Source organism: Doryrhamphus excisus, chromosome 17 (genome assembly GCF_030265055.1).
Source record: "Doryrhamphus excisus isolate RoL2022-K1 chromosome 17, RoL_Dexc_1.0, whole genome shotgun sequence".
NCBI lineage: Eukaryota > Metazoa > Chordata > Actinopteri > Syngnathiformes > Syngnathidae > Doryrhamphus > Doryrhamphus excisus.
In genome coordinates, this window is record NC_080482.1 from 15218159 (window position 1) to 15233913 (window position 15755).

The window sequence follows — 15755 nt, forward strand, 5'->3', positions numbered from 1 at the left end:
TCTGTATTTAAGTGTTTTTACAAGTGTCACAGGAGTTTGAACCTGACATTTTGCTGGTAGAGAATCAGGAAATCCAACCACTCGTGCCTGATGGTGGCGTCTTTTGGAATTGTAAACAAATGTGGATTTCCCGTACGAGCCATTGCAAGCAACATAAACAGAGGAGCAGAGCTTGGGGGAGGGCAGACATCTTATCTGACTAACAACCACGCCTTCTGTGACATCAGAATGGGGCAGTTTTACCACACCTACTGAAACCGAGCGCTGAGGGACATTCCAAAAATTTTTTCGGGGGTCACTTCCAAATCCGCAAAACCTTACATACAAAGAAACACTTTCTACAAGCCTTTGCTAGCAATGTAAACACAGAAGCAGAGCTGAGAGTGTATTGTGCCTACAGCCACGCCCATAAGGAACCCCACTCATCTGTGACATCACAAAGGAACAGTTTTGCAACGCCCTCTGTAACCAAGTGTTTTGAGACATCCCAAACTTCTTTCAGGGCTCACTTCCAAATGCGCAAACCTCATTATCTGAAACTTTGACATCATTTAACACGAGAATACAACATTCTAACTACATTTGTAGGTCAGAAAAGTAGCATAAAAAAGTAGCATAATACAGGGCTTGACAATAACGATGTACCGATGGCCCGGGGCAAGTTAAAACAAAATTGGGGCAAGTAAATCTAATCAGTGATATTCCCGTCGGGCAAGTGTACTTTGGCATGCTATACTGCCAAGAGTTTTTTTTAAAAGCGGTTCTTGTTGGGTGTTGGTAAAACACGGACTGCGTAATTCCGGTGCTAATTTGCAAAGCAATCCTTGCAAATCTTGAAATGGACCAATCAGAATCGTTTATTTAGACCGCGGTCCGCAGCCCCTAAATAAACGAGCCCTGTACAATGGGACAATTACACGATAAAATGCAATGGTGGGATGTGCAATACCTCAGCTTGGTTGTTGTACGTGAGCGGTTGGGATGCATCGTTGGTCGTCTGCTTCTTAGGAGATTTGAACCATCCAACTGAACTCTCTGGAGAGACATATCCATGGAAGAAGACAAGAACAATGTGACTTGAGACATAAGTATTTGTGATTTTAGAAATAAGGAGTTAGTATGTTCTCTGTAGGCGGCATTATGAATTATCCTTACTGACCTTTTTTTGCAGTACATTTAGCGAGTGAAGATTGCTTTTATAGTTATTAGCCCATATTTCACCAGGATGTGCGTATTTAAGTAGCAAAGAACCACTGGATGGGGAGGAGTGGCAGGGACAGACTGGGACAAAAATGTAGCTTTTCAGACTGAAAATTTTTCTTCCATTTGTTTATTTATGAGGTCAGCGGACACTGATGTTGCACCAGAGGAGGTCCTGTTAGCTTTACAGTTCTAGCTAGCTGTAGTTCATTGTTTGATAGGTTTGAGGTTGGGCCCGTGTCGGACAAATTATGAAATTTCAACAATTTGTTCATGAGTTAAAAAAATTAAACGTCACCACTCGTCACTTTGCTCACCTGCATGACTCTGGATGTGGTTGTAGTCCTTTTCTTCTTTTCCAGCAAAGCTGCAGCGTTTGGGACTTTGGTTCTCACTAACCGAGTGACTCGGGCTTTGGCTGCTGGACTTGCGGCTACCAGGTTCCACCTCATTCACACTGGAGCTGCAGTGCTTATTCCAGGACTTGAGTCTGTCTGCCGAGGCTGTCTCCGTTGCACCCACTGAACGGTGATTCTGGTTCTGGTTGTGGGAGCGGACAACATTGTGGTGTAGCAAAGTGAAGCACTCTCCCAAGCAACTCAAAGTGGCTGCGGAAGTGGCTTTAAAAAGGAGGATCTCCTGGATCAAGGAGAAAGAAAACAAGGTAATAATAATAACTAGAAAATTCCCGCGGAAATTTTGATGGGCTGGCCACCTGTGCTGTGAACCTCGGGCCCGGTGTGCCAACGGCTACCGTGGTAGCACCTAGCAAGAAAGCCTCAAATACGGAAAAGGTTGATGCAGTCCCATAGTGTCCCCACATCATGCCAAGTGTGTATTTGCCTTTAAACTTGAGTAAATTGGCAAAAATGCTAACATGCTAACGGCTACCGCGGTAGCACCTAGCAAGAAAGCCTCAAATACGGAAAAGGTTGATGCAGTCCCATAGTGTCCCCACATCATGCCAAGTGTGTATTTGCCTTTAAACTTGAGTAAATTGGCTAAAATGCTAACATGCTAACGGCTACCGCGGTAGCACCTAGCAAGAAAGCCTCAAATACGGAAAAGGTTGATGCAGTCCCATAGTGTCCCCACATCATGCCAAGTGTGTATTTGCCTTTAAACTTGAGTAAATTGGCTAAAATGCTAACATGCTAACGGCTACCGCGGTAGCGCCTAGCAAGAAAGCCTCAAATACGGAAAAGGTTGATGCAGTCCCATAGTGTCCGCACATCATGCCAAGTGTGTATTTGCCTTTAAACTTGAGTAAATTGGCAAAAATGCTAACATGCTAACGGCTACCGTGGTAGCACCTAGCAAGAAAGCCTCAAATACGGAAAAGGTTGATGCAGTCCCATAGTGTCCCCACATCATGCCAAGTGTGTATTTGCCTTTAAACTTGAGTAAATTGGCTAAAATGCTAACATGCTAACGGCTACCGCGGTAGCACCTAGCAAGAAAGCCTCAAATACGGAAAAGGTTGATGCAGTCCCATAGTGTCCCCACATCATGCCAAGTGTGTATTTGCCTTTAAACTTGAGTAAATTGGCTAAAATGCTAACATGCTAACGGCTACCGTGGTAGCACCTAGCAAGAAAGCCTCAAATACGGAAAAGGTTGATGCAGTCCCATAGTGTCCCCACATCATGCCAAGTGTGTATTTGCCTTTAAACTTGAGTAAATTGGCTAAAATGCTAAAATGCTAACATGCTAACGGCTACCGCGGTAGCACCTAGCAAGAAAGCCTCAAATACGGAAAAGGTTGATGCAGTCTCATAGTGTCCCCACATCATGCCAAGTGTGTATTTGCCTTTAAACTTGAGTAAATTGGCTAAAATGCTAACATGCTAACGGCTACCGTGCTAACACGTAGCAAAACAGCCTCAGGTCCTGAAACGTTTGGGGCAGTCCTACAGTGTCCCCACATCATGCCATGTGCGTATTTTCCTTTAGAATTGAGTAAATTAGCTAAAATGCTAACATGCTAACAGTCATCATGCTAGCACCTAGCAAGAGGGCCTCAAGTTTAGAAAGTACCAAGGCTGTCCTATAACCTCCCCACATCATGACATGTGCTTAGTAGCCTTTAGGCATGAGTAAATTAGCTTAAATGCTAACATGCTAACAGTCATCATGCTAGCACTTAGCAAGAGAGCCTTACGTTAAAAAAGTTGGGCTACTGAGCCAGCCCATAATAATAATAATAATAATAATACATTTTATTTGTATAGCACTTTTCAAAATACTCAAAGACACTTTACAGAAGAATGGAGTTGAATAAAAGCAAGTAAACAGAGTCAAAGATACATTAAAATACAACATTAATTAGTTAATACAAACACTTAAGGGTGAGGAGCTCACCCATCATGGAGGGGCTTAGACTGCAATTGTCGGACCTGTACATCAAGAGAAGCTAGTACTTGAGGTGGCTCAGGTATCTGTTTGAGTTGCCTCCTGGATGCCTACCTCCATGGTGAGATATTTTGGGTGGGCCCAACTGGGAAAAGACCCCAGGGTAGACCAAGGACAACTATCTCACAACTTGTCTCGGTGGAGTTGGAGGACCCGGCCCACATAAGCAGAACAACAAGGGAGAATGGATATTTGGTCTTCATGTGTACATATTCTTACCTCATTCAGAGAGCAGAGGGGTCCAACTCTTGGGGGCAGAGTTTCATTCGAGTGGACCAGGCTCTTGGGTTCCCCTTGTGCCTCGTTCATCACCTTTATCCAAACCCAGTAAGAGAAATCATCATCATCAACATGTGGTGCTATGAAGGAACAGGGAGGAACATCCAAAAGGTTGTTTCCTAGGATTGTCCTACGTTCTGAGTGAAATCTTAACCGTCAGCAGACATTCTCGTCACACAACAACACACTTCCGGCCTTCAAAATAAGAGCAGTTTGTACACGATTTGATGTAAAGCAGGGGGTGTCAAACTCATACCATGGAGGGCCGAGACACGACAGGTTTTCTTTCCAGTCGGACCAGCCGGTCACTAAAGCAGGTGATTTTTTCTGGATTGTTTAAACACATTTTCCGAAAGGATGCCTCATATTCTCAGAACTCTACACACAAATAAAAAAAAAATCACTCCCACATTTCTGAATTTTTGTTTTTGTGTTACTACCCCAACCTTCCATAAGTGGGTCAAAAATGACCCGCTTTTCTTGAAATATCTTTGTAATGAACATTTTTTTATCATTTCATATTCCAGGTATTCCTCAAAAAACATGTTTTTGATATCATACCATTCACATTTTTAACTTACCTTTTATACATTTTAAGAATTTTTAGTTTTTGTGTTACTACCCCAACCTTCCATAAGTGGGTCAAAAATGACCCGGTCAGGTTGTTTTTTTGAAATATCTTTGTAATGAGAAATTTTGATGATTTCATATTCCAAGTATTCCTCAAAAAACATGTTTTTGATATCATTCCATTCACATTTTTAACTTACCTTTTATACATTTTAAGAAATTTTAGTTTTTGTGTTACTACCCCAACCTTCCATAAGTGGGTCAAAAATGACCCACTTTTCTTGAAATATCTTTGTAATGAAATTTTTTTTATCATTTCATATTCCAGGTATTCCTCAAAAAACATGTTTTTGATATCATGCCGTTCACATTTTTAACTTACCTTTGGTACATTTTAAGAAATGTTTGTTTTTGTGTTACTACCCCAACCTTCCATAAGTGGGTCAAAAATGACCCGGTCAGGTTGTTTTCTTGAAATATCTTCGTAATGAAAATTTTTTATCATTTCATATTCCAGGTATTCCTAAAAAAAACATGTTTTTGATATCATGCCATTCACATTTTTAACTTACCTTTTATACATTTTAAGAAATTTTTGTTTTTGTGTTACTACCCCAACCTTCCATAAGTGGGTCAAAAATGACCTGGTCAGGTTGTTTTCTTGAAATATTAAAAAAAAAAATTGTGTAATTTTGTGTTCTGAGTAAAAAAAAAACAAAAAACAATTCTAAAATATTTTGCAAGAAGAGTCACACTGAACACAAAAAGGCCCGAGTCATGAGGAATATTATGTAATCCCAGTGTTTTACACTGAGCACATCAGTGTTCAACTGGTTCATATAAATGTTTTTTGTGTGCGTCATTTGGAGACAAAACACCATTTTGAGAAGAATGAAGACTGTTTTGGATGTAAAGTTTCATTTTGCAGGAGAATTGAGGGGTTTTCAGAAATGTGGGAGTGATTTTTTTTTTATTTGTGTGTAGAGTTCTGAGAATATGAGGCATCCTTTCAGAAAATGTGTTTAAACAATCCAGAAAAACTGTAACCGCTCCTTCCCTCAAACCAAAAGAGGGTTAATCATTAAAATGTATAAAAGATAAGTTAAAAATGTGAATGGCATGATATCAAAAACATGTTTTTTGAGGAATACCTGGAATATTAAATGATAGAAAATGTTCTTATGAAGATATTTCAAGAAAACAACCTGACCGGGTCATTTTTGACCCACTTATGGAAGGTTGGGGTAGTAACACAAAAACTAAAATTTCTTAAAATGTACAAAAGGTAAGTTTAAAATGTGAAGGGCATGATATCAAAAACACGTTTTTTGAGGAATACCTGGAATACAAAATGATGAAAAATGTTCATTACGAAGATATTTCAAGAAAAGTGGGTCATTTTTGACCCACTTATGGAAGGTTGGGGTAGTAACACAAAAACTAAAATTTCTTAAAATGTACAAAAGGTAAGTTTAAAATGTGAAGGGCATGATATCAAAAACACGTTTTTTGAGGAATACCTGGAATACAAAATGATGAAAAATGTTCATTACGAAGATATTTCAAGAAAAGTGGGTCATTTTTGACCCACTTATGGAAGGTTGGGGTAGTCACACAAAAACTAAAAATTCTTAAAATGTACAAAAGGTAAGCTTAAAATGTGAACGGCATGACATCAAAAACACGTTTTTTGAGGAATACCTGGAATATGAAATGATAAAAAATGTTCATTACGAAGATATTTCAAGAAAAGTGGGTCATTTTTGACCCACTTATAGAAGGTTGGGGTAGTAACACAAAAACAAAAATTTCTTAAAATGCACAAAAGGTAAGTTTAAAATGTGAATGGAATGATATCAAAACATGTTTTTTGAGGAATACCTGGAATATGATATGATAAAAAATGTTCTTACGAAGATATTTCAAGAAAACAACCTGACCGGGTCATTTTTGACCCACTTATGGAAGGTTGGGGTAGTAACACAAAAACAAAAAATTCTTAAAATGTACAAAAGGTAAGTTAAAAATGTGAATGGCATGATATCAAAAACATGTTTTTTGAGGAATACCTGGAATACGAAATGATGAAAAATGTTCATTACGAAGATATTTCAAGAAAAGTGGGTCATTTTTGACCCACGTATGGAAGGTTGGGGTAGTAACACAAAAACTAAAATTTCTTAAAATGCACAAAAGGTAAGTTTAAAATGTGAATGGAGTGATATCAAAACATGTTTTTTGAGGAATACCTGGAATATGAAATGATAAAAAATGTTCTTACGAAGATATTTCAAGAAAACAACCTGACCGGGTCATTTTTGACCCACTTATGGAAGGTTGGGGTAGTAACACAAAAACAAAAATTTCTTAAAATGTACAAAAGGTAAGTTAAAAATGTGAATGGCATGATATCAAAAACATGTTTTTTGAGGAATACCTGGAATACGAAATGATGAAAAATGTTCATTACGAAGATATTTCAAGAAAAGTGGGTCATTTTTGACCCACGTATGGAAGGTTGGGGTAGTAACACAAAAACTAAAATTTCTTAAAATATATAAAAGGTAAATAAAAAATGTGAATGGTATGATATCAAAAACATGTTTTTTTTTAGGAATACCTGGAATATGACATGATAAAAAAATTTTAATTACGAAGATATTTCAAGAAAACAACCTGACCGGGTCATTTTTGACCCACTTATGCATCTCAGGGTTAAAAAAGGTTTTTCCCACGTTTGTAGTAGAGTGTGTACTTTTGCGGTAGTAATTAAAATATCAGCTAATGAAATGACTGTCAAGCAGAGTAACAGGATCATTTCATCTGATGTAAAACGTATGTGAGATGAAGGGAATATTAATCATATCCATAAGATTCAATTTCCCCATCTGTACCATACAGTGTTTGTATATGTCTTAGAATCAGTGTCTCAAATGCAGATACCCCTTGGTGCTTTTGCAACACACCTCAGAATTCACTTTAACACTTGTGAGTATTTATAGCGCTAGACTTCTATCGAAGCATGACGTCACTTTTGGTTCCCTAAGGTCCATCGCTCAAGCAAGGCTTGTGGTTTTATTTTTAAACCTGCCTTTCAGCAGCTGTGCTTCTTTCTTTACTTCCATCTCTGTTCGGCGTCTTGTCATCACAGATTGTTTAGATTTTTTATTTTACCAAGATTTCTCTCAGGGTAAAAATGTTTCTTTCAAAGAGACGAAAGAAAACATTCATTCATTTTCTACCGCTTATCCTCACAAGGCAGGGTGCTGGAGCCTATCCCAGCTGTCTTTGGGCGAGAGGTGGGGTACACCCTGGACTGGTGGTCAGCCAATCACAGGGCACATATAGACAAACAACCATTCACACTCACATTCATATGTATGGACAATTTGGAGTGGCCAATTAACCTAGCATGTTTTTGGAATGTGGGAGGAAACCGGAGTACCCGGAAAAAACCCACGCATGCACGGGGAGAACATGCAAACTCCACACAGAGATGCCCGAGGGTGGAATTTAACTTGGGTCTCCTAGCTGTGAGGCCTGCGTGCTAACCACTGTTATGCACCCCTTATTATTATTATTATTATTAATAATAATAATAATAATAATATGAAATTGCCATATTAGTTTATTATTGTAAAATTGAAACTTTTTTTTCCATCAGAATACAATCTTTTTCACTTCATATTTTGACTTCATTCTTGTAAAATTACTGTTGTTGTTTTTTTACACTGTTATTATTTTTTATTGAATTTTCCAAGTAGTTTAACTTTCTTGTACTTTTTATTCTCTTATTATTATGACTTTATTCTGCCGAGTTCTTATCCAATGCACTTCTGCCACCTTGTGGCCATTTTTATGCTTTAATCCTGCTGTGAAATGGTAGTGCATTAGTGCAGAGTTGCATCATCACCTTTTGCCTCTCGTAAAAGCATTTAAGCATTTAAGCATTATCAGAGCCCTCGAGACATGAAATAACACCCCTACAGTCACTTTTACACTCCCATTACAGTTACTGTAGTAAACATTCATCCATCCATAAATCTTCTACTGCTTATCCGAGATTGAGGTTGTGGGGGCAGCAGCCTAAGGGGGGCCCAGATCGTTTTGTGTTAACATTTGTGGCTTCCTGGAACTGATTAATTGGATTTACATTATCTCTTATGACAAAAATGGATTTGGTTAGTGTCCGTTTCGGTTAAAGTCAGACCCTCCTGAACAAATGAATGACACTAACCAAGGTTCCAGTGTATATTGTTGTGCATTTACTATATGGAATATTATGTCTTGTTCAGGCACGAGAATGACGTGATTGCCATCCTTACTTGGGAAGCCTTTGGCTAATGACAATCTTTCATATGGTCTAGCTTAGCTTGCACTCTATCTTCTCCAGCAGATATCTACAGTTCATGAAGGGAAACAGCACTTTATATCAATTTTTATATTTTAATATATATTTTTTATTTTTTTAATATTTTATTTTATTTTTATATATTTTTAAATATATATATATATTTTTAAATATTTTTTTAAATATATATTTTTATATATTTCTTTTTTTTATATTTTATTTTTTAAAAATATTTTTTAAAATATTTTTTATTTTTTTAAATATATTTTTTTATATATTTTTTTAAATATACATTTTTATTTTTTATATCCATGCTGTAACCATGTAGTAACAGGTACATACATGATAGGTATTTTGGTCATTTTAAGCATTACCGGAACTTCCTTCCTGGGTGCATTGATTTCACATTGAAACATGCTACACCAATAAAGAAAATCTATCTATCCATCCATCCATCCATCCATCCGTCCGTCCGTCCATCCATCTATCTCGTTGCGAGCGAGTGTGTGGTGAAGCTAGTAACAATGTCGTTGTAGCTTGGATAATATACGGATCTAAACATGGCACGCACATCGTGGCGGCATAGCCTGCAAATAATAGAGACAAAAACGCAAGGTGGGAGGCAAGGACCCGGGACACAATGAAAACTACTCCACAACCCACTTTTGGATAGCGACCCACTCGTTGAGAATCACTAGTCTAAAAAAAAAAAACCCAAGAGTTATGATGCTAATTTTAAGATAGTAGTGCTCAATGAAGCAGAGTCATCAAACTGTCGAGTGGCTAAGAATTACGATGAATAAAGTATGATGAATGCTCACCAAGTTAAGCAGTGTACACGTGCATGCACATATACATTAGCGCATGAAGCAAAGTGAGATGTGCATGAATACATTTGCCTCCTGGTACATCTGCTGGGTGAAGAACAGCCAGCAGATGGGGAGGCTTTCAGCAGTGAGAGGGAAAAACAGAAAGCCGCTGAAAACAAAGCAACAGCATCAAAGCGCATGGATGATTTTGCTTGTCCATTTAGTGAGAGCGGGTCACACATCACGACCCCTCGAGCCTGCCTTCCTTTTAACGTGGAACGATGTCAGGGAGCACAAACCATGAGTGAGAGCTGACATTTGGTAATGGTAATGGTAATGGTTTTATTTCATTTGAACATGCATCAGATTACAATTGAGTGCATCCCATAATCAGTTCACAGTTCCACATGTCCAAAAGGAGTAGGAAGAAGCAAAGCTTATTAAATCCTACCCCTCCATCTGGTACTTTTACAATCACTAACTGTTACATTTGTTCACTTCCTGCTTTCCATAATACAGTTTATGGGTTTTTTTTGTTTTTGTTTTAGCACTTACCTTAGCACCATTGTCAGAGTGGCATCGAGAACACAGCTGGAGCTGAGTCATCCATAATTCCTGTTCATCAGCACTGGATGCTGAGAGAAACAAATACAAACACACAATTTAATATTTTCAAAGAAAAAAGGTGATATGCCAATAAAAACATGAACAAAAATGAAAATTCCCACAGGGCGAAAAAATCTCTATCAGCCTTTGGCAAAAAATAAACTACATTAGACAATTCTTTGACCATGACAAGGTTTTTTTCCTCATACCTTAATATTTGAACCCACTCACACATATACAAAATATGATATATTCACCATATCACAAAAAAGAATCGCGTGAAAAGGCAACATGGCTATCTGTTGGTGAACTCAAGCTGAAAGCAACTTGGGTTGTGAAGCAAGACCAAATGATCCAAAACACACCAGCAAGTCCACCTCTGATTGGCTGAAGAAAATTCCAAAAACACCACAAAAGTCGCATTTCAGAAAACGAAAAATACGGTGGTGGTAGTGTGATGGTCTGAGGCTGATGCATGAAGCCTCCAATGTGGCTGAATGACAACAATTCTGCAAAGATGAGTGGGCCGACATTCCTCCCACTCACATTCATACCTATGGACAATTTGGAGTGGCTAATTAACCTAGCATGTTTTTGGAATGTGGGAGGAAACCGGAGTACCCGGAGAAAACCCACTCATGCACGGGGAGATCATTCAAACTCCACACAGAGATGGACGAGGGTGGAATTGAATCCTAGTGTCCTAGCTGTGAGGTCTGCGCGCTAACCACTCGACCGCCGTGCCCCCCCCCCCCCCCCCCCCCCCCCCGATCATTTTGTTAACATTTTTGAAACTAAGGAACTCGAAAGCATTGGACACTGGCACTGTTTTTAAATTAGATATAACAACTCTTAATGTTTTGTATTACTGTTTATATTTGTATTACTGCTTTTTGTCACTGGCGGGAATGATCGTGACCCCAGGATGGGGACACAGGAACGCCGCGCCCTCCGGTGTGGCCGACCTCCGGCTGAAACACCCCAGTCCCCCCTCAACCCCTACAGCAGCGCTCATTTTTATTCAGACACAACTACAACAAGATGCGTACCCCAAAAGGTACACGTACCCTACTTTGGGAACCTAGGAATTACACCAAAGATTTGAATTAATTAAATAATTAAACTCATTGCAGTCGTTCCCTCGAATTTTGCGGCTTCACTCTATTAAGTTTTTTTTTCAAACATACATTCATTAACAAATTTATAGTTAGATACGACCTATTGGTAAAAAAAAAGCATATTTAATAAAATTTGACATATTTTAATTATTAGTGAAGCATTTTCCAGCAACTGAAATATAAGCTATTCAAAAGATGCATTCAAAGAATTGTCGTATTCCACACTGGTCACGAGGTGTCAGCAATGTTATTGTAATGTTGGATGAGACACACAAGCACCAAGACTTGAACAACACCAAAACAAAAGGCTTTTTTGCAGGTTTGAATGATCTCACCACAGACAGGCACCATAATAGCTAATCGGGATCAACTAGTAATGTCTAGTATGTTGTGTAATAGGAGTGTACCGACGACTATAGGGGTGTTATTTCATGTTTGGAAGTCTCTAATAATGTTAAAAGGTGTAGGGAATTAAATACTTTCTACTTTCATGTTGGCTATTATTGCTGAGACCTGGTGAATGTCTGGACTGGTTTGGTGATATATTTTATTTTAGGATCTTTAAAGGATTTTAGAGCCTGCCTAAAACATCCTAAACTTGTGCACAACACTGTAGTTGCAAGAGTAATATAACAATAAAATACAAAGCTAGTACTGCGTGCATCGTGTTTTACCTCTGAGTTTATAGGACTGGCCAGTTGAGGACTGAAGAGCAAACATGTAAGGGAAGTCTTTACAGGAGACCACCAACACTCCCAGTAGAGGCATGGACCCTCTACAAAGTTGTTGGCTTTTGCTGTGTTCATTTCGATAATAGTCAAGCTGGCCAACGTCGGGGTCAAGAACGAAATACCTGCAAGAGAGAGAAATCACAAGAACAACGCCATGAGTTATGGATCTGTGGATATCAATCATTTGAATAAACTGAATGGAGTGATGGCGGCACGGTGGTCGTGTGGTTAGCGCGCAGACCTCACAGCTAGGAGACCAGAGTTCAATTCCACCCTCGGCCATTTCTGTGTGGAGTTTGCATGTTCTCCCCGTGCATGTGTGGATTTTCTCCAGGTACTCCGGTTTCCTCCCACATTCCAAAAGCATGCGAGGTCCAAAATTCCATTTTGGAATACGTACCCTACTCCAAATTGTCCTACCGCTTTTTCCTCACAAGGGTCGTGGGGGTGCTGGAGCCTATCCCAGCTGTCTTTGGGCGAGAGGCGGTGTACACCCTGGACTGGTCGCCAGCCAATCACAGGGCACATATAGACAAACAACCATTCACACTCACATTCATACCTATGGACAATTTGGAGTGGCTAATTAACCTAGCATGTTTTTGGAATGTGGGAGGAAACCGGAAACCGGAAACTCCACACAGAGATGGCCGAGGGTGGAATTGAACCCTTGTCTCCTAGCAGTGAGGTCTGTGCGCTAACCACTCGACCTGACATTTTTAGCTAATTGGTTTTTAGCTAATTGGCCTTATGCATTATTTTAGCTGTTTGAAGATGAACTATATCAGCAAGTTGAAGTATTTGTGATTTTAGAAATAAGGAGTTAGTATGTTCTCTGTAGGCGCCATTATGAATTATCCTTACTGACCTTTTTTGCAGTACATTTAGCGAGTGAAGATTGCTTTTATAGTAATTAGCTCATATTTCCACACAATAAGTAAGATATGGTAGATGATAACCCTTTTCACCGAATAGTTTGACTTTCATTCATTCATTCATTTTCTACCGCTTTTTCCTCACAAGTGTCGTGGGGCGTGCTGGAGCCTATCCCAGCTGTCTTCGGGCGAGAGGCGGGGTACACTCTGGACTGGTGGCCAGCCAATCCCAGGGCACATATAGACAAACAACCATTCACACTCACATTCATACCTATGGACAATTTGGAGTCGCTAATTATCCTAGCATGTTTTTGGAATGTGGGAGGAAACCGGAGTACCCGGAGAAAACCCACGCATGCACGGGGAGAACATGCAAACTCCACACAGAGATGGCCGAGGGTGGAATTGAACCCTTGTCTCCTAGCTGTGAGGTCTGCGCGCTAACCACTCTTCCACCGTGCCGCCCTAGTTTGACTTTATTCTTCTAAAATGACTTCTTTTTACACTATTGCTGGTGTTTTCCTGTTTAATAGCCATTTTCAAACGTGTCCTGAGCCAATAAAAAAACAGCTGAGGGTGGCACTTTGAACATCCCTGGGTTAAGGGGTTAATTATGCCACTCTATGACAGTACAGTATACCACCCAAACACCGTGTGTGATCATGGAGCTCATTTGGACGGTTCTATCGATCCAGTGGGACGGTGAGGTGAGTGGGGGAGGGTGGAAGTTAGAGGAGGAGGAAGACAGGATGCGAGAGAAGTGCAGGGCTTCCCTGGATGACTCATTCCATGTTTTGAACTGAATGAATGGAGGCATGTGTGGGGATATGCTATTGTATAGAATAATACATTCAGTCAGTTAATAGCAAGTATTATGAAAGTACTGGATCTCATTTTTACCACAAGTTTGCTGCCGGGGAGACACATCGGTTTTGTGTATCGCTTATACTGTATTTATACAACGTGCATGCGTGGGTTTTCTCCGGGTACTCCGGTTTCCTCCCACATTCCAATAACATGCTAGGTTAATTAGCCACTCCAAATTGTCCATAGGTATGAATGGGAATGAGTGTGAATGGTTGTTTGTCTATATGTGCCCTGTGATTGGCTGGCAACCAGCCCAAGGTAGGCTCCAGCACCTGTGAGGATAAGCAGTAGAAAATGAATGAATGAATGTTAAATTATTACATTACTTAATTATTATATTTAATTATGGGCGGCACAGCGGTCGAGTGGTTAGCGCACAGACCTCACAGCTAGGAGACCAGGGTTCAATTCCACCGTTGGCCATCTCTGTGTGGAGTTTGCATGTTCTCCCCGTGCATGCGTGGGTTTTCTCCGGGCACTCCGGTTTCCTCCCACATTCCAAAAACATGCTAGGTTAATTGGTTAAACTCCAAATTGTCCATAGGTATGAATGTGAGTGTGAATGGTTGTTTGTCTATATGTGCCCTGTGATTGGTTGGCCACCAGTCCAGGGTGTACCCCGCCTCTCGCCCGAAGACAGCTGGGATAGGCTCCAGCACCCCCCGTGAGGGAAAAAGCGGTAGAAAATGAATGACTGATTATATTATTGTTATTATATGAGGGAAAAATAACAATTTTAGTTGCATAAGGTCAAAATACTGAAGAAAAAAGTTATGGGGATTAAGTCACAATTAGGAGAAGAAAATTTACATTTTTACAAAATGTAAAAGTATGGTATCGAGTAGCTAGCTTTGTCACCTAGCTTTGACACATCTTATAAAAAACAAAAGAAATATACAGTAAACAAGTTCTTATTTTTCAATGTGGAAATGTTGATTTTCCTAGCTTGTTTACTATTCACTGAAAAAAGAAATATAGTAAGAAGAATTGAAATCATAATATTAAATTGCCTTTGTAAATGAGCTCGCTAGCAAGTAAGCTAGCTAGCTAGCTCGGTCATGATGGTGAAGCCATATTGAAAAAAAAGTCACATGACAACCACTCCAAAATGTTTCCTCTGAGTTCAAGTCCAGGACAAACATGTCCGGAACACATTTTAAGTGTGTCACAATGGTTAAATGCAAAATTATTGCCCCTAATACGAACCCTAGCACACAACATTATGTATACATTTACATTGTTGATGTTACGTGGTGTAACAAAAGTTAACGACTGACCTGTCCTGCCAGCCCTGGAATATATTGGTGTATTTCTTCAGCACCCCCTCCAGATGTTGCTTGGTTCTATGCTGCGAAGGACCCGCACTGTCCCGACAACAACCAGGAGCTCCGGAGCAGACAGCGGGGGTCTGCTGACGCACTGACCGGCTCATGCTGCAGCTTCTGCAGCTTGAATGCTGGCTCCTTCCCGCTGGTTGCTTTGCTAAAGCGGCGGGAACACGAGCCGGAAGCGGACTGATGCTTCCTCGTGAGATTCGCTGCACCTTCAAACAGTTGAGGAGGATGATGATGATGATGATGATGAGGCACAGCGCTTTTTCTGCGGAGCTGTCTCCTCTTCCTCCCTGCCTCTCTGACGTCATTGTTTTTTTTAAATTTGGAAATCCCGGGTTGGTTACGCCCCCCACGGAATCTCCCCTCACAGCCACTTGATATAAATAATGAAACAGTACAACATGACGTCACACGCTGCATACACAATATGTGTGTGATCACTTTGTGGTGGAGCACTGCGACAAAGTTATTTTCAGCCTTTTTCATTCTAACCTAAGAGTCATTTCTTAAACCGACGGTGTCCAGACTTTGCTATTTAATAAAGATATGCTAAGAAATTACCTGATAAAAATCTCAAGACCAGTTGAAAAATAGCTAGAA

The 15755-nt window shown here is 39.8% G+C and overlaps 1 protein-coding gene across 3 annotated transcripts in view; it reads right to left on the minus strand.

Moving 5' to 3' along the window:
- LOC131105429 (oxysterol-binding protein-related protein 10-like) overlaps positions 1-15582 on the minus strand; it is a 35297-nt gene extending 19715 nt beyond the window's left edge. The window contains exons 1-6 of one of the 3 annotated variants that reach the window (XR_009119931.1): positions 15099-15582; positions 12020-12198; positions 10177-10256; positions 3832-3924; positions 1518-1839; positions 950-1035 (exon numbers count right to left, since the gene is read on the minus strand). Coding sequence is in view for 2 of the 3 variants with exons in the window: in XM_058053544.1 (XP_057909527.1) it covers positions 950-1035; positions 1518-1839; positions 3832-3924; positions 10177-10256; positions 12020-12198; positions 15099-15463 (1125 nt within the window). In the remaining variant the exon portion in view is untranslated. The remainder of the gene's footprint in view (positions 1-949; positions 1036-1517; positions 1840-3831; positions 3925-10176; positions 10257-12019; positions 12199-15098) is intronic. The other 2 variants (XM_058053544.1, XM_058053543.1) reach the window with 2 other exon arrangements.
- Between the last annotated feature and the right edge of the window lie 173 nt (positions 15583-15755).